This window comes from Molothrus aeneus, chromosome 13 (assembly GCF_037042795.1).
Source record: "Molothrus aeneus isolate 106 chromosome 13, BPBGC_Maene_1.0, whole genome shotgun sequence".
NCBI lineage: Eukaryota > Metazoa > Chordata > Aves > Passeriformes > Icteridae > Molothrus > Molothrus aeneus.
In genome coordinates, this window is record NC_089658.1 from 5,371,429 (window position 1) to 5,390,485 (window position 19,057).

General features: G+C 39.9%; 1 protein-coding gene across 1 annotated transcript in view; it reads left to right on the forward strand.

Annotated features, from left to right (window-relative positions):
* MTMR10 (myotubularin related protein 10) overlaps positions 1–19,057 on the forward strand; it is a 35,856-nt gene that overhangs the window by 9,123 nt on the left and 7,676 nt on the right. Inside the window, exons 3-12 of the mRNA XM_066558637.1 lie at positions 4,326–4,462; positions 5,555–5,627; positions 6,668–6,810; positions 13,539–13,629; positions 16,013–16,187; positions 16,522–16,609; positions 16,767–16,855; positions 17,847–17,977; positions 18,102–18,171; positions 18,327–18,397. Coding sequence (XP_066414734.1) covers positions 4,326–4,462; positions 5,555–5,627; positions 6,668–6,810; positions 13,539–13,629; positions 16,013–16,187; positions 16,522–16,609; positions 16,767–16,855; positions 17,847–17,977; positions 18,102–18,171; positions 18,327–18,397 — 1,068 coding nt within the window. The remainder of the gene's footprint in view (positions 1–4,325; positions 4,463–5,554; positions 5,628–6,667; positions 6,811–13,538; positions 13,630–16,012; positions 16,188–16,521; positions 16,610–16,766; positions 16,856–17,846; positions 17,978–18,101; positions 18,172–18,326; positions 18,398–19,057) is intronic.

Genomic DNA, 19,057 nt, shown 5'->3' on the forward strand with positions numbered 1-19,057 from the left:
ATTTTACAAGTGAACTCGTTATTGTGCATTCTTAACAGTTAAATAGCTACTTGAATTAACTTGAGCTTCTCTATTGTGAACTTGTAAGACTATGTTTCACATTAACAAGCTGGTTTTCTGTTGTCTTACTTGGGTATAATCATTACCAGCATGGTAAATGGGAAACAGGAGTTCAGTTTCCAGGTGCTATTTTTTAATGGACTTAGGTAGAAATTACATGACTGCATGAAGTACTTAATAACCTCTGTTATGCTTATGTCTGTTAGACATTGAACATATCCATAGAGCTTCAATGCTCATTAAAGAAAGTTTATGCTGATATATCTGTTCTTGTGCTTCTGGTACAGCATTGAGAAAGTTCCCTTAGCAGCATGCAGGGTGCCTGCAAACTTACTGAACTTGTTTGCATTATTAATTTATGGAGTATGATTTTAGCTACTCATTGCCTCTAGCAATTATCAGATTTTTAATGTGATAAAAATACTGCCTGATAGCATTTTAAGATGTGTGTATGTATGTGTGCCATGCCCTGTCTCTCAATACATATATGTATTGATCTCTGTGTACATAAAATACTGCTCAGTTCCTTTAATTGTGTAGCACTGTTGTGTTCAGTCAGTGTTTTTAGAGTTGTTGAAAACTGCTCAGTCTGTATCACCTCCTGCATTAATGAGGTTGTGGTCCCTCATGCTACTCAAATCAGCCTTCTTTCCTGAAAAGTTACAAATTGCTACCTTTATTAGATAAACCAAAAAAAAAAAATTAAACTTGATCCTGTGAGGCAGGGCACCAAAAGTTACAAAAACATAGTAGTGAAAATGGTGTAGGAACATCCTTTATTGTAGGAGGTTAGTGAGTGTGTTTCAAGTTCTGAGGAGCCAAAGTGCCCCAAGGCTGGTGCAGAGTGGTGTGGCTGCAGGCTGGGGAGAGCACAGCTGGGCTATCCAGTGCTCCCTCCTGCTGATCCTGGGCTCAGCGGGGTTCTCCTGCCTCTCTCCCAGCTCCCACGTGTTCCCAGGCTCTGCTGCCTGCTTTTTATTTTGATTGTAGTGGGTTCTGCATTATGCTGGATTAGATACGTACCATGAATTCTCTTAACATCCAAAATTTGAACCAGTCAGACTGTATTAGGAGATTTAGCAGAATTTTTCAGAAGTTTAACAGTTTTGGAGGCTGTGTGTTAGGTTGAGAGTGTATTATCTAGATAGATCCTTCAGTATCTCCTGTTATTTTTGTGATCTGTGTATTCAATGTAGAAATATTTTTATTAAACATGATTAGGCTTTCTATGTAAGGGTGGCAACCTGTAATTTCTCTTCTGGTTTCCTGTCAAAGTTTAAACAAACTGCTCTCGTCTCCTGAGATCATTCTTTGACTCTTGGAGTCAGATGGAAGTGTTGACTGCTGTTCTGTGTCTGGAACAGCGTGTGACTGTTTACTGGAAAAAAAGCAGCAGCTACATTGTAGAAATGTGCAGTGTAATATCTCTGAATAGCTCTGTTGTTGTCTTGTGTAGGAGAAATCACCTACTCAACTACAAACACAAGAAGGGTTCATTGTGCAAGTCCTGCCCTTACTACTCGTGTTGTTTATCTACTTCCCTAAATTTTCATTTTGAAAGGTTCACTATGTAGCTTGTTATAGATGTCCAAGTGAGGTATAAAAGATGGGTCACATAAAATTCCAAACCTGAATCTTGGAAAAAAACCCACAATTTCTAGAGGTGTTTGGAAACTGCTTCTATTAAATTTGCAAACTTTCTCATTCTTCAGCTGAAGTTGGTGGGCACACATTATCTGTCCTGCCATACCTTAATCCTGAGGTTCAAAATGGACAGTTCTGGGTTAGGGCTGCAAACCTGAGAGCAGTAGATAAACTAGGCCAGAAAATCCAGAATGTATTTGTGTGGGGTGAAATGAAACTAAATTCAGTTGCACTAAAATAGGATTAGAATTGACATGTTGCAGTGTAGCCGCACAATTATGAGGAATGAAGGGAGGAAGTAAAAAGGACTGGCTTTGGAAAGAGAATGATGTAGCAGGCACGTTTTAAACTGTGGTAAATTCAAATTGAAGATGTGTGAATGTTTTTAATTTCTCTTCTGTTTAGTTACATCAAGATAATGAAGTACTGAAATCATTTGATAATAGTAATTTGCTTTTAGAAGTGTCTCTTATGTGATAGTAAAAAAAATATTATACTTGGTAACAGATAAGTGAATGTTACCAAAAAAAGCTATGAAGTTGCATTTCATTTCATGGTGTATTTAGCTCTCCATATTTTTAAATTAGAAATACAGTGATACACTGGCAATATGTAGAGAGAGAGGAGTAAAAATTACTTAGAACTCAGTCTATGAGGAGGTTGTTTTTCTTCACACACAGGAGGTGACTTAGAACTTCATGTTGAATAGTTGAAGACTTAATACCAACACTGAGGAGAAATTGCTTCAGTAGATGGTTTGGGCTTTTGCAGTTAAGTAAATAGATTATTTGAAGAAATGCTGGGCATTATGAAGTTTCAGGCCAGACCATGTATTGAAACCTTTTCATTACAATGTTTAACAGAAGCAGGGGTTGTCATTCCTATGAATCCCATTATAAGACATTGTTTGGATTTGGATGGGCTTTTAACTATTTGTACTGAAGCTGTCAGAACCAGATTTTTTATTTTCATAATCAAAAGCTTATTTAAGCACATTTTAGCACTGTTTGTGGAAAGACTTTAAAGCTCCGGGAGATCTGTTTATAGACATTTTCACAGTCCCTGCCACTTCTGGCATAGAATATTAATGGATATGATAACACAGGTCAGTGAAACTTGTCTCCTCACATCTTCAAACAGTCCCAGAACACAGATCATAATTCTGGCAGCTCAAGGCTACAAACCTAGGCCAAGACATTTTATAGCTGAACAACTGAGCCAAAAGCAGAGATGCTGCTGCTGCTGCTCTTAGTGGCTTGCAGGCAGATCCCTGATTGTATCAGGGGCAAGAGATCCAGTAGGACAGCTGTGTGAAATGGCTGGAGGGCCTGGAGACACAAGAGGTGCATGTCTCTCACGTGTCTGGGACACCAAAGGCAGGCCTTTCAAGGTATGGTTACTTGGCTGCAGTGATGATCACCTGAGGAGAGACCTGCTCTGCAGCAGAAGATAAATGGGGAATTTATTCCGGGCTGTGGTTCTACTCCTTGGACATGCAGCGGCTGACTGCGCCAGTACAGCTGCCCCAAGAGCTGCTGTTCCCTTGCAGAGCATGACTGTGGGATGGCATTTCAGGCAACTGAACGTGCCAAACCTATTACGAGCAAATTAAGCTTCAGCAATCTTTAGTCCTTAGTTTCTTCTAAGCAGAATCTCAGAGCCAATATGAAATTGCACTTTTCTTGGAATACACTTGTGCTCCCACACTATTTATGGTACACAGCAGCAGCAGGAGGCGGTTGATCTGATGACAGAAGTGAAAGCCCTGTACAAGAATAAAAGGAATTACTAAGTTAGATTACTGAAGGAAGAGTTACTGTTTAGCTTTCAGAATTCTTGGCTGTGGAACTGAAAAGTATCATTTTGTGTAGTGATTCACATTTTCATTTTAAATGGTCCTCAGTCTCATTTGCCTGTATGCTTTTTTTATTTTATAGCTTATGCCAGACCAATTAGCATAATTTATATTTTTCTTCATTTGTATCTTCTGTTTTATGAAGGAAATCCAGAAAATGTCTCCTTCATTAGACAGTTACAGTAAAAAGTTTGAAATATGTTTGTGTCCTGTTTTTTTAAGTCACCTGAAAATGTCTTTGTAAAGGCAAAATATGATGTGGCCTGATGATTCTGAGTTCAGGAAGTTCATAAAATTCTTAGAAGTACTTAACAATAGCCATTCCTGTACAAAAGTACAGGGATGTATGCTTGTTTAAAAGACAGTGTTGTTCAAACACATGAATTTTTCATTGTGGAGAATTGCAGATCTTGTTCTCTGGATCTTAGGGAAGTGGTGTGTGGTTTTGTTGGGTTTGACTGTGAGTTGGGCTTCTTGTGGGGTTTCTGTTTTTGTTCTTTGAGGTTTGTTTCTGTTTTAAGTTGGTTGTTTTTGTTGGTTTTGGGTTTTGTTTTATTTTAACTACTGCACAATATTGTCCATTTTGGAATGGTAATTTTCTCTTTTCCCTGGAGCGGTGTTAGTTAAACTCCATGTTTACCCATAAGAGGTGGATAACTTGAAACTGGTAAAGAGTTAGGGGCTCCTTGGTACTACAGACCTAGAATTGTTCTACCTCCAGGATTTATATAGGCTTCTCCTTTCCCCTCCCTTTCTTCTGTTTCAGGTGAAATTGTGGTGAACGAAGTGAATTTTGTAAGAAAGTGCATTGCAACAGACACAAGCCAATATGATCTGTGGGGAAAGCTGGTTTGCACTAACTTCAAGATTTCCTTTATTACAGATGACCCAATGCCACTGCAGGTTGGTTATTGCTCACATGGCTACATCATGACTGTGAAAAGTGGAATTGTTCACACACTCAATCTGTCTCATATCTGATATAAATGGATGCCTTCTAAGCAGGCCACAGGATGAGCTTCCACTGTCCTGGTCTGAATGTGTTGCTGTTCCATCCATTCGTATCAGGAGAAGAACAAGAAGTTTGTACAGATGTACATCCAGCTCCATTCACCTCCATGTATGGAGGCTTCCCCAGGAAGTGGTTTTACAAAAGACAAAGCAGGAATTATACCCAGATGTGTCCCTTCCTGAAGGAGCTGTTTGCAAATGTCCCTTAGACTAGACAAGTGTCAGATCAGCAAAGCTCTCCACGTGGTGGAGTTTTATTTGTGTTACTGATGGAGGGCAAAGTAACCACAAAATGAGAATTCATTGTAGGTGAAGCAACAAGAGGAGGGGAGAACTCTTCTGCTTTGTCAAAGCAGAGCTCATGACATTGAAAACCATGATCAGTTTTTGAACAGCACAGCATACAACACTGGAAATCCAAGGAGTGAGCTCTGTGTTATTTTCAGTAGAGTTTGCACTTCCATTTGGGGCTTTTAAAGGAAGTGTTCCATTAACAAAGATATGTATAGCTCTGAAAGTAGATAGGTGCTTATTCAATAATAGTTAGGAAGTTTGATCAGAGCTATATCAAAAGGTTTAATTTTTGGCATTAAGTAGTTGTTAAAATTTGTCCCTGAAAGTAGTATTAATATTTTTTTCTTTCCATGCTTACAAAAGTAATAATAATTGGAGATTTCTTATATTCCATATATATATATTACACTTCAAATTGTATTGGATTTCTAAGAGTAATTTTTTGTACTAATTCAGTAAATTCAGTGCAAATAGGGAGGTTATTTTGCATATTCCACTGGGGTTGCTGAACTGCTGGGTGTGCAGTTGAGCAGCCTCTAACCTCTAATTACCTGGGAATAGGCAAGGGTAGTACCTGTCAGAAAAGCCTAGGCATGCCTGATTTTTATCATAGTTTCTTTAAAGTTGTGCTGTATATCTGGTTGCAAACTGCAGAGCTGCAATTAATGGCTGTGACTTCATGTGTTTCAGAAATTCCATTATAAAAACCTCCTCCTTGGTGAACACGATGTCCCACTCACATGCATTGAGCAGATTGTCACAGGTATGTCAAAAATAGCTAAGAATACTGACAGGCTTTATTCTTATTCAGTACAAAATTGTTACCTCCCTGTTAAGTTCTGCAGAATTGTTGACACTTGAGGTTTTATGTCATTAATCTTCCCTGATTTAAAGGATTTGGTTTATTTAAAATTAGGATAAAAGCCTCAAATGCTGAATAAATCTTGAGGTGCCATGCAGGAGACTTTTAGTTGTGTCTTTATATTATTGACTTTATATTTGTAACTACCATACTGGATCAACAGGTGTTGTAGGAGAGACATGTTATAGCAGTACAAAATTTTGTTAGCAGTGTTTTTACATTGCATCATCTGAATCTCTGCCACTGAAATACACTAAACTGCAAAAATAGCTTATACAGTGAGACATAGATGGGATTTCTGACAAGAGAAATGCTGTAGTTTTCAATCCTCTCTAATTCTTAGCAAGTTAATAACTGGTGATCTCCAAAAGTCTGCAAATGGCAATTGACATCCTGATCTGAAGAAATAAAATACTTTTGTGGAAAACCAGGTTTTGATTTGTTGGATTCCTTAGACTAACCTATTTGTTAAGAATGTTTTTCATCTTGTAAATGTAAAATTTTATAGAAGTGATAAGTTTTCAAATTTTGTTCGTGGCATGGGCTGTTAAACACTTGGTTTTCTGACTGTAGGTAATCTAAATTATTGGTTATAAGTTTTCAATGCCCAGAGTTGGTTGTGATCACTGTGAAAAGATTGATGTGTTTCTGAGGAAGAACATGAAGAAGAAATGCTAATTTTTTTTTACAACAAATAGGTGCAATTGACCTGTTATACTGTCTTGCACTGGCCCACATTTGCTGCCCCTTTTCTAAAACATGAGATTTACCCTAATTTTAGTGAAACATAAGCTTTTACTAACAGGAATCAACAGATTTTCTACGTGAATCAAAATGTGCCAATAAATAAAAACCTCCTGGCAGCAACATTACTGTATCTGTTTGAGCCAATCTTGTGTTTCCTTACAGAACACAGCCAAATAAGTTTCTCTTCTTTGCAGTGAATGACACCAAGAGGAAGCAGAAAGTCCTTGGTCCCAACCAAAAACTGAAATTTAATCCAACTGAATTAATAATTTATTGCAAAGACTTCCGTATTGTCAGATTCCGTTTTGACGAAGCAGGTCCTGAAAGTGCAAAAAAGGTATTGTTATCTTGTTATGAATTTCTGCCTTGTGGTCATTACATGTAGCAATAGCTGTGCTGATAAGAACATTTTGTATTATTATGTTTTGATAGAGAAGTAGGGGGAAGAATTGCAAATTATTCACATTCTGTTACAGGAGAATATCTAAATATCTAGAGTCAAATCTATTAGGGGAAAAAATTTAATGTGGTGTATTAACTGTTCAGTATCATACAAGATAAACCAGTATTTCTTGCCATATCTGTTGTACTTTAAAAAGTTATTAATTTATTAAATAAATCTTTTTAAGGACTGGAATCAGAATGTTGCATTGCAGCTGCACAACAGATGTTTGCATTTTTATGGAAGATGTTTCAGGCTCTGATACATTTTCTGAAAGTCATAAGCTTAATTTGCCCAGAGGCTGAGTGAGCCTTACGGATATCCTTAATGGTGTCGGCACAGTTCTCCAGCGTGCTCTTGGAACCACCATTTTGTCCAATTTACATGAACCTGGGTTCTTTCTCAACATTTTATTATTAAAGACTTGTACACTCTTGACAGGAGGAATTACTGGGCTCAGTCCATTCTGAGGGGTTCCCTTCCTTGCCCGCCTTCCCTTCCGTACCCGGTGCTGCCGCAGTCCCGGCACAGCGGGGCTGTGCTGCTGGGGCTGCCCCAGCCGGGCTGCGCTGTTGGGGCTGTGCTGCTGGGGCTGCCCCAGCCGGGCTGCGCTGTTGGGGCTGTGCTGTTGGGGCTGCCCCAGCCGGGCTGTGCTGTTGGGGCTGCCCCAGCCGGGCTGTGCTGTTGGGGCTGCCCCAGCTGGGCTGTGCTGTTGGGGCTGCCCCAGCCGGGCTGTGCTGTTGGGGCTGCGCTGTTGGAGCTGTTGGGGCTGTGCTGCTGGGGCTGCCCCAGCCGAGCTGCGCTGTTGGAGCTGTTGAAGCTGCGCTGCTGGGGCTGCCCCAGCCGGGCTGTGCTGAGCAGGGCCGGCTGGCAGCGCCCTCCTGGCTCTCGGCTGCCCTGACCTCCGTGGCACTGCAGCGTGGCACAGCCGGCGTTTCGTAAGGAATGACCCACTTTGCTCTCAGAGCTTAACGATTTCCCTTCTCAGTAGGATCAGGTTTGAGTTTAGCCCTGTAAGTCCCAAGGACCATCTGCCCAGGCATAAGTCTGTGTGCAGTTACTGACCGAGAGCTGCTGAACCAGCTCAGCCCCTTCACCCTCCTCGAGGTGCGCGGGCAGGAGCCCGTCATGGACCACCTTGCTCTGGCCTTGTTCTGGTTCTCAGCCCTGTTCGGGCTGCCCTCCTGCCTGCTGCCTGTGCTGGTTGGAGCCTTCCACGTTTGGCAGTCTTTCTGCAGTCATTCCCTCGCACAGCCTCTCCAAAATCCCCCTGGAGCTGCCGCCTCCTGCAATATCTTTACAGCAAGTGTTTCTAATTGGCTGTCAGAGCAAAGGAGAGTGATTATCCCGGAGGAGGAGAGAATAAACTCAGCATCTCATTAGCATTCTTTGTGCTGCATTTTCTTATGCAAGAGCGAACAGTGAAACCATTTTATGAAGCCCTTTACATTAGGCATTTATAGTTACATGGTCTTAGGTGGTTTCTTCTGATAGGAGGAACAGCTAGGTCTAGACAGCCAGAGCCTGTGTGGTTATAGAGCTCGTGCTGGTGGTGACCAAAAGTGTAACAACTGCCATTGTCAAATACCAGAATGTGCTCAGTGAAGAGGAAGAAAATTGGTACAAGTATCAGCTGTGTGGTTACTGTTGCAGTTTCGATGCATCAGGTAGGTTACTGCAGCTTTGTGTGGGTGTAGCACACAAGCGTTTCTACTGAAGGGAGATCAGGTTCAGCTTATCTAATCTAATGTTTCCATAATAGCATTATTCTATTAGCATTAAAATATAAATGTAGAGAACCATGAGAGCCTTAGATCAGTTTTCCTGTATCAGGATTTTGCTTAAATTATTTTGGGATGCTGGTGAACACATCTGGAGTGGTCTTACACAGCATATTGAATGGAGTTGTTTTGTTCTTTCTGACATTTAGATGGCATGCTGGCACCACAGTATGGAAAGATTTTATCTGGTTTCTGTTCCTGCCCTTCAGATAGTACATATTAGCAAGGTTGTCCTGGTGTTTGAAAACAGAAGACAGTGATCAGACCTCCTTAAAGTTCCGAAGGGCCTCTTTAATCTATATTTACATCCAACTGTTTGTACAAGAAAATTTTGGTAGCTGTCTACTTGGAAATAGCTGTGTGTGCATAACTTGTGTAGGGAAGACCAAGACTCTGTACCTGAGCTCTGATGAGAGGGGAAGCCTCCTCTTGGGCTGAGGATGCATTGCTGTCTGACTGGGAGAGCACTGACCATGGAATTGGGGTTCTGGATGGGGGGGCCTGCATGGCAATTCATGTTTCAAAACGAGCTTTAAATATATGTAGTTAGAAGGACAACAGATGCTGACTTTATGCAGTTAAGGAATTTGTTTGAAGCACAGTTCCTTGCAGGTACTGGAACTACTCAGCAGCATCCAGTGACATAAATTGGTGTTGGCAAAGTGAGTGTAATCTGTTCCTAAGGAAGTGTCTCTGTTTGCTGAACAGGGCATAAGGGAGAATAACTAATTAAGCTGCCTTACTAGAATAGAGATTATTCCAAGTCTCTCTTTGAGGATCTCAGAAAGATCCTCTTTCCAAGGATCTCTTTTGACGCTGTGAAAAGAAATATCCAAGTTTGAAAGCAGGCTTCTGATGTGGACAAACTGACAGACTTGACTACACGTAGACACATGGGTAATGTTGGCAGAACTTTGAGGCCTATTTGTTTGTCTTTAAGCAGAAACATTGTGAGAACACATTCATTTATTTTCAGGTAAATTATTATAGAGAAGCTTAAAAATCAGTTCTGTTAGAAAAATAGCCTCAGCAGCCAATACATGCTAATAAAATACTGTCTCAGCATTAGTCAGCCAGGTAAATATTTTTTTCCTCATTTTTATTAGTGGATATTTGGGAAGCAAGCATTAAAGGAAAATAGAAGGAATGGAAATTTGCACTCACCACTGTTTAGCAGTTTAATTTTGTTTTGTCTCTAAAATAAAGCGATAGAGTCTCCAAAGGAAGGAAAGCCAGATGGGTGTGGGAGGAAGTGGAGGATGGGGAAGCAAGGGTAAGCAAGTTAGGGAAGTCTTAAGTTAGGCAGTGCAAAAAAAAGAAGCATTTCACATTCCTTAGAGGAAAGGAATTATTTTGTTCCAAAAATGACAACAAGCAGTCAAACTGAAAACTCCTGCTATTTTTTAGGCACTGCAGTATTTGAAAATTAGACTGAGAAAATAAAATGTAAGAAAAGGTGCAGCTGTAGATCTTCTGACTGGTGATGCCCAGTGTGTTTCCTCACCATGCATAAGGATCCTGGCAGTGCCCCAGGATGGCACAAACCCTGTGCCTCATATATATGAGTATATCTCCATTTTCTCATCCCTTTCTCTTCTATAACTCTCTTAGTTCTTTACTCCAGGAAGCTTTTTTGAATGAGTATGAGAGTTGTTTCAGAATCACATGCTCAATCAAAACAGGAGGAAAATTTTAATCTCAAATCTTGTTTCCTGTGCAATCAAAAGTAGCCTTTCCTACGTCATAACACTTGGGATGGAGGGGAACATTTTTTTCCCTAATTGTTATGAACAATAATATGAAGCTTGTAAGTTTTGGACACACGGTCCTGACCCTTTCTAATGTGTTCCTCCTGCCTCCCCAACTCTATTACCTTGTTCTAATTGTTTATACAGATCACAAAATTGGTACTGTTTCAAGGCACTGGGAATGCATAAGATACTGTCTTTGGAGGGGATGAAGAAAACTTTTTTTAGAAGTAAACTTACAGAATCAGAATGGTTTGGCTTGGAAGGGCCCTTAAAGCACCCCCTGCCATGGGCAGGGACACCTTCCACTACACCATGTTTTTCAAAGCCCTGTCCTGGTCTTGAACACTTCAGGTATGACACAGCCACAACTTCCCTGTGCAAAGGTTAAAGATATTTTAAAAAATACAGATGAATTAAAAAAATTCTCCTAATGCTGATGCTTATTTTCCCAATAGGTCTTCCATCCTAGGAAAATGAACAAAACCTGTTTGTGGGACTTGATGTAGTCCTGCTTGTCTGACTTTCTACCACAGGTGTCTGCTTGGGATAGGAATTGCAGTAGCAATGGAAAACAGTATTTTTCCAGAGAATTCATAAGCCAGGTAGCCTGGCCTAAGGAAGAAGGGAAAAGCCAGGGCTGTGCTAACTTAGCACATCTCAAATGTTGTTGTCCACACCTCTTCTGCAAGAGCATTAGCAATACTTTGAAGTTCTTGCCCTTGGTAAAATTCCTGTTGAAGAGGAGGGTGTGCCCTGAAAGTATCATTTATTTTTCTCAGATAGGGGTTGAACAGGGGACACTGACATAGGGAAATAGCTATGAAATAGCTACAGCCATTGTATTTACTGCTTTTAATAAATGAACTTTCCAAGCAGCCTATTCTCTTGTTATTTGTCTGAGCCTGAATATCTTCAGCTTTACACAATTGTAAATTGGCAAGAATACCAAACATTTTTGAGTTTGATATGAGAACGCTTCCTGTAAAACATGCTTGTCTTCCAAATTAGAGCATTCTACTTATGGCCATAATCTGCTGAGATCTGTGGAATGTGCTTGTCTTCTGAATCTCTGAGACAATAAAGCTATTATAGGGATTTAGTGAGGAATAAACAGAAAATTAGTATGTATTTAGTACTTGCTTAGTGTATCTATGAGTGGAATTTTTCTAAAATGTAAAAATAGAGACAGTAGCAGGATAAATCTATCACTTTAAAATAAGAGAAATAGATGGCCTGAACCTGTGGGTGGATTCTTTCACCCATGCAATACATGGTGTGAATTACATCTATTCCATGGAACACCCAGAGCATTTTCCAGCTCCTGCTTTATTTAAAAGCACAACTATGGTCTCATATTTTTTGTGGATCTGGATGGTTACTATCTCCACCCCACCATTTGATCCCTCTTCCACCAGCACACACATACTCCCTTTTTCAAATGTGGCAAGCAAATGACAGAGATTTCAGCTGCTGCCTATTTAAAAATAGGTTTTACTGTATTCCTGTTGTGTTATTTGGCAGCACAATGGAATTTTTTTCCTGCAGTTTGTCCTGAAGGCTTGAGAGTAGATTAGCATAGTAAAAGGCTTTCAACTTCCACTCCATAAATGAAGATGAGTAGTAGCTCTGCTAGAATCAGTTACTGTAGTGAAAAGCTGCATAGAAAAATGGAAGTCAAAATGTGAATATACACAGATTTCCATTTTATTTCATTGTTGATGATAGCCAAAAGTAATATGTTAGAAGTGGCCAAATAGTGTTGAATAGCTGGCTTCTTCTGCTTCAGTTCATACACTGAAATCACAAGATTTAGTAAAATGTGTATGGCTTCCAGTTATGTCATTAAACGTTTGATCTAATCCTGCTTGTAACTGTTCATTAGGAAAGTCTGCTAGAGTGTTCTCCAGGGACACTTGTACTGCTTGGGTTTTCTGGGGGGCTGTCACCCCTGGAATGTGCTGCCCTCTGTTTTCCTGTGCAGTTTCATTGTAGAGCAGAAGGTGTGGGGAGAACAATTAAAGAAACCATTGTTCTAAGACTCGACTGGAATTTTTTTGTTGAGTGTTTGCGAAACAACATTTTCAGCTCAAGTTAGTCTACTGTCATTACTGGTTTCATAAATAATGAGGACTGTCCCCATCAAAAGTCAAAGTATATAAAAATACAGTAAAGGTTCCATAACATCAGGGATGTTACATACAAACAATAAAAATAAAGCAGCTTTCTTCATGCAGATCTCAGCATAACTGAGCTCTCGAGCTTTGTTCCCATTGCCCAGTGCTGCCAGCACTGATACTCCTTCAATTCTATGGTGCAAATCTTTCTGTTATGCCTATCACAATAAGGACACTTTCCTTCATAAAAAGAAAACAATTTCTTGGATGCACAGGATTTTTTTCAAAAATAATATTCAAAACTGCTGAACTCTGAATACAATTTGCAAATGCATTTTTAAATATGAAAAGTTGGGAAAAGTTGAGGGGAAGATAGAAAATAAAAGAAAAAAATCAGGGTTTTTGTCAAATCTTTTGTATTTATTAGTGAATATCTACATTCAAAGAGACAGAGACTAGAAATGCTTGGTGAAATTTTAAGTCTAGGATCTAATCCTAAATCATGTGCTGCATTCTTAATTTTAATAATCTTAGGGAAAGAACCAATGAGTTTTTTTAAAAGGAAGCGCACATGAAAAACCTCCTGGCCCAACTGATAACTTTGTAGCACAGATATCTGTCAAATGCTGTTAAGTACTGATACCAGATTTTAGTTCAGGACATGCCTGAACTGTTAATTGTTCAAAATTGTCCTGGTAAAATTCCATTATGTTGTTTCTGTGTTTTTCCCCTCTTCCCTAAGCACTGATTGCTGGCTACTGTCAGAGCAGTGCTAAGTTGGACTTTTTGAACTGACCCTGCATACTCTTGGGTTCTTCTGCTGGATTGATTAAGTACTCTTTTCATTAAAGAAAATATCAAAAGACTGATTTTTAGCTTTTTCACAGCTCTGCATATTTGACACTGTTGCCGTTAATGGCAGTAATTTTTTTGTCTATATAAATATATAATAACAATAATAAATGTCTCTTTCCTAGGTGTGCCTTGCAATAGCTCATTATTCTCAGCCAACAGATCTTCAGCTTCTCTTTGCATTTGAGTATGTTGGGGAAATATATCATAATCCAGGTAAGGATGAAAGTACTTGGATTGTGCTTTTTTTCCTGTTTTGTAATATGTATTTTTAGTAAGACTTCTGTCCAGAAGCAGTGGCAAAAAGCATTTGAGGCTTTCTCCAAGGGTAACAAAATCAGCTTGTTCTGCACCCAGCCTCTTACTTATGGTTATAAGTCATTCATTGGGATAGACATTAATGACCAAAATCCAAAGAAATGTCTTTCCTGTCTGAAACAAAGCCAAACTGTGGCAGCATGAATACTCCTATTTCTCAGTTCACGCTTCCATCCTCCTGTTGTATGTCTCTGTTGGTACTCTGGGTACCCAGTGAATGTCCCATCAGGCAGGCTTGCTCACCTGCCCTTCTTTTGGGAATAAGTTTCTCTTCTGGTGGTATTGCAGGAGGATTTGTGCAACTTGGGACTCCATACCTTCTTTCCTAGAGGCTTACTAGGCAGTTCTTACCACTCAAAACCTCCACCACCCCTGCTGAGCTGGAGCACACCCTCTCTGCTCAAGGCCAATCTCCAAGTGAACCTTGTCAGTTAGGTAAGCCTGCAAAGATGCCTTTGGAACTTGATTTCGAGCGTAATGCTGTGCGGTCACTGCCGAGTGCTCCCAGCCCAGACACAGCTGAGAGCCAGCATTGTAGGGTGACAAGGCTCCCCACAGAGAGTGCTGCTGCTGCTGCAGAGCTGTGCTGCTGAGATCTGAACTCAGCAGCTGGCACTAGAAACCACTCATCTGCCTGTTACAAAACATGAACCTTGTGGAATTACCAGATCAGGCCTTCAAATTTGCAAAACGATGCATGGTTCTCATCCATGGTTTTGCCTCTATGGCTGCCCTGTGCATGCACAAGAATAAGTGTGCATGTGATTATTATGTTGCACACACAATTACACATGGAATTCCTTACCTCATAAAGCTTGGGCAATTATTAAGGTCCATGTATTTTCATGTTATAAAGTACTAGGGAGGAAGCCAATTTGCAGATAAAATTGCAATAAAATGTTAGGCTGTCACAAAGTTGCCTTTACTCTCTCTTTAAAATACCATTTGCTATATGGAAAAATACCTAGTGGAAGAATTACATAAGGTGGGTAAAAATGTTCCTCTGGAGCAGCAGACCAGAATGGCAAAGGAGAGTTGTTCTGCCATGCTGCAGTTCTTAAGAGAATATGAAATTCTTTTGGGTCGTGTTGGGGTGTTCTTGTTGTTGTGAACCCTGGTGTTTGTCCCATAGATATCTGGCTTTGCTCTTGCAATTCCAGTGCTGTTTAATGACTCTCTCTCCCTGCTACTCCCAGTAAAGTAAAAGGTGAAATGCTGTCTTTGTGCTTCCTGGGGAACATAAAAAGCCTGCATTGTTCTGGTGTATGTGTATGTTGTTTTTTCCCAGGCTATATTTGATAGTTATATATCCTGCTATTAAACAGAAAAATTGACTTTTTTTTTTTTGTAATTATTGTATTTCTCTGTTTACCATCTTTGAAGAACTACTTCAGTCTGATTTTAGTCCTGTTTTCTTCTGAAAATCCTAAGTAGTCAAAGTGCCAGTGCAAGAATGAAGTTGATAGATACAGAAAGCAGAAACCACACAGGTTATGGGATGTCAGCAGAGCTGTGACACTGTTCTGCTTCCTTTGGGCAGGCTCTTGCTAAGGCTCACAGCTTTCATGGGGAAGGTAATAGGGCTGAATTTCAGTTTATTCCACTTCCATCTAAAAATGTACTTCAAGTGTCAAGAAACAAAATGTAATTTCTTTTTGACACAGCTGACTGTCCCCTTGGCATCTAAAGAATGACCAGCAAAGGAGATCTTTCTGTATAGTAATGGCCTCTCTAACCTCCTGATCCCTAAATACAAATTGATAGGCCATCTTTTTGTGTAGATATAAATCTATATAGAAACCCCAGTATTTTAACATGGCCTTCCTTTTCTTTTATTTGCTGTTAATACAGCAGTCATTTAAAGTTGCTGAAATTATATAAGTTTTATTTTGCTTTATTGACACGGTAGATATTCATTAACAGCTATAGCCTATAAAGGGTTCATGTTTTAAAATGTTGCAAACTTTGGCATAATAAAGAAGGAAAACCTGTGACTGGAGATAACATTTGTTCCTGAGTATTAGTATGCCTTGGCTTCTATCAAGCAGCACAGCAGGCCAATTTTATGTTGCTTTTCTAATGAAATTGCAGGGAAAAATACATTGACATCTTCATGTATCATCAAGCTGCCATTAAATCACTGCTTTCTTGTAATACAACAGTAGGTAATATAGATAATACCAGTCCTGTTGCTAATGGCTTATCTTTGTAATTAGGAAGGTGAAGAGTGTGATTTTTGTTTATTGTTTTTAATGGGCATTGGTGACTTTCCTTTTCCTAGCAAAGAAGGTGAATGGCATAGACCCAGGAGGTGGTGGCGGTGGCATCAGCAGTGCCAGCAGTCAGCAGACTCCTTTGTTTGAAACTTACTCGGATTGGGATAGAGAAATCAAAAGGACAGGTGCATCTGAGTGGAGAGTGTGCTCAGTCAATGAAGGTTATATGATCTCCACTTGGTAAGTGTCTCCTGGGACACCAGCAGGAGGGAGCTGGGCTGTCTTGTCCTGTGTGCCCCACAGTCTCTGTTGCAGCCAACCGTGCATGGCACCTTTTAATTGTGCTGCTCTCTGCAGAGGCCCCCAGGCAAAAGATGCTGCAAGTCTTGTCCCTGAGGGAAATGTCATGATTTGGCATCCATGGCTTTGGTGCTTCTGTACTTCCATGTGGGACGGTGGCAGCCACACCCAGGGGCTGCTCTGGGACAGCTGGTGACACAGCACTGCAGCAAGAGGGAAGATGGTTAAAAACACAGGGAAAAGTAACCTTTTTTATCATGTTTTTTTCCACAAGCCTTCCAGAATATTTTGTGGTTCCGTCTTCCTTAGCAGATCAAGACCTGAAGCTGTACTCCTACTCCTTCATTGGGAGGAGAATGCCTGTAAGTGTCCTCTTTGTTCTGATACTGCTCCTGGTCATTGCACAGTGTTCAGCTTGGGGCTCTGCATGCCAATTAACATTGCATTAAGGAAAAAGTTGTACAGAATAGCTCTAACCTGCACGATTTTGTTGTTTCTTGTGTTTTTTCTCCATGTTAGTTATGGTCCTGGAATCACCCCAATGGGAGTGCCCTTGTGAGAATGGCCAACATTAAAGATGTATTGCAGCAGAGAAGAATTGACCAGAGGTGAGTGATTCATTGTGTCACCCTTCAGGCAGAGGGTTAGGATAACACCAGTGGTGACTGTGACACAGCACTGGGTGGCAGTGGGGTGACCCTGTGTGACCCCACAGTGTTGTAGTGTGGGAACTTTGGAGAGACTGTTCTCTGGATCTGGTTCTGGCACAATTTTTATTCAAGGCCATTCCAGTTTCAAATACTGGGTAACTTTAGAGGTTTTAAGGTATGCTTATTTTTCAGGGGGATAATCATTCAGATGACAGAATTTATTGATAAAATGACCAGATTTACTATAATACAACTTACAGTGGTGGAGATTTTCTTACCTCTTTCAGCAAGACAGTAAAAAAAAACCCTTCATTTTTGGCATTGTGAAATACAATTTAGTAGCCTTAGTATCATAATGCACAAATATGATAATATTTCTGTGAAATATTTGTCATATGTTGTCCTTAATGAAAGACTGAAGGCATTTAGTGCCTTCTGTAGGTAGTTTACAAGCTTAATTGTTTTTGTTCTTTGGTTTAATTTGTAGTGTGACTTTTTGTAGTAGTGCAAACAACTGCATTGTGTGTTAGGCTGGAGCTCTGAGTTTTAATTGAAACCCTGTTAGATTTCCTGACTTCATAAACTTTAAATATGTTCTCTTCATTTAGCATAGGTAAGTCTTACTAAAAATGATGGAAAACTAAAAACGGAATAGAGTTATTTAACTGTCAGTCAGCATCAGATTTCATTTCTCAAATGTGATGTTTTAATGATCCATTAAAACATTTCCATTTTTTATGTTCAGTAATTAGTAGACACCAAAAATGTTTGAGTCAGTAGCTTTATGGCAGGAGCAATGTATCTCCTGAATATGAACCAGTAAACTATTTTTTAGAATGAGGTGCATGTTTTCTGTGGGTTTAATTGTTTGCAGTTAGACAGTGACACCTTTCTTGAAAGACTGTTTCTTTCCTCTCCAACAATAAACCTGCTGATTCTTCTCCTGCAGGATTTGTAATGCCATAACTCGAAGCCATCCCCTGAGAAGTGATGTTTACAAATCTGACCTGGACAAGTGTCTCCCCAACATCCAGGAAATCCAGGCTGCACACAACAAACTCAAACAGCTCTGTGTCAATGGTATGCTGGGCTTTCCTTCTTTTAGGGGGCTGTTTTCCTGACATGCAGTGAATTCCAGTCAGCCTGGCTGACAGGGACTGTTACTGGAAGTTGTTCTGCAATGTAATTGCTGTTCCTGTTGCAGACCCTTTTGATGACACTGAAGAGAAGTGGCTGTCCTCACTGGAAAACACTCGCTGGTTAGAATACATCAGGTTGGTACCATGAAAATAATGATGTTCAGTGGAATGAGCAGTGCATCATTTCAAGGATTGTTTTAATATGTTGGGTAAATATAGATAACCCAGATCTTTTTCTTGTAGAGTGTGATTTTCTGTTAACTGTTAAATCACTTTCTTTTCCTGTCCAGAGCCTTTCTTAAGCATTCTGCTGAGCTTGTCTATATGATGGAGTGTAAGCACGTTTCTGTAGTTCTACAAGGTAATACAACACAGAGCATGCTGTAATTATTTGCATTACTGTGATAATGTAGATAAACAGATTTAGATAAAATCAACTGTAATCTTTGTACATAAACCCTGTGGATTCTGAATATCTCAGGCATTTGGGGAACTAGAAGGGAAAATAATTTTGTTACATATCTGAACTGTAGTATGGTCCTTAGCATCAAAGGAATATTTTGCTTTGAGTCTTTGTGGGTTTTGTTCTGATAATGATGATAGAATCAAAACCTTACTGTGAACCTTAGTACTGTTTCAATTGGGCTAATATTCCCTGCAGAAGCAATATCAGTTTAATTCAGAGGTTCTACAGACAAAAGCATTTCACTCAGTGCCCACTCCTTGTGTCTGTGCAAACAGATATTTCAGGAAAGGACACTGAAAAACTTGCTCATACCTGTAATTCTGTAATTTCTGTAGTTTTCACAAGACTGTTCAGCTGGTATATCCCACTCTCCCCATGTAATGGCCTTCCAAAAATTGCTTCAAGGTGGAAAAATGTTGAAAATTTTAGCAGCATGAACACTCTCCTCCTCAGCACACCTTGATTTAAGTACTAGGCAGTTGGGTGGGTATTTTGTTCTTGATGAATGCACTGCTGTGCTGGATACTGCAGAAACCCTTTGTATAGTATGAGTCT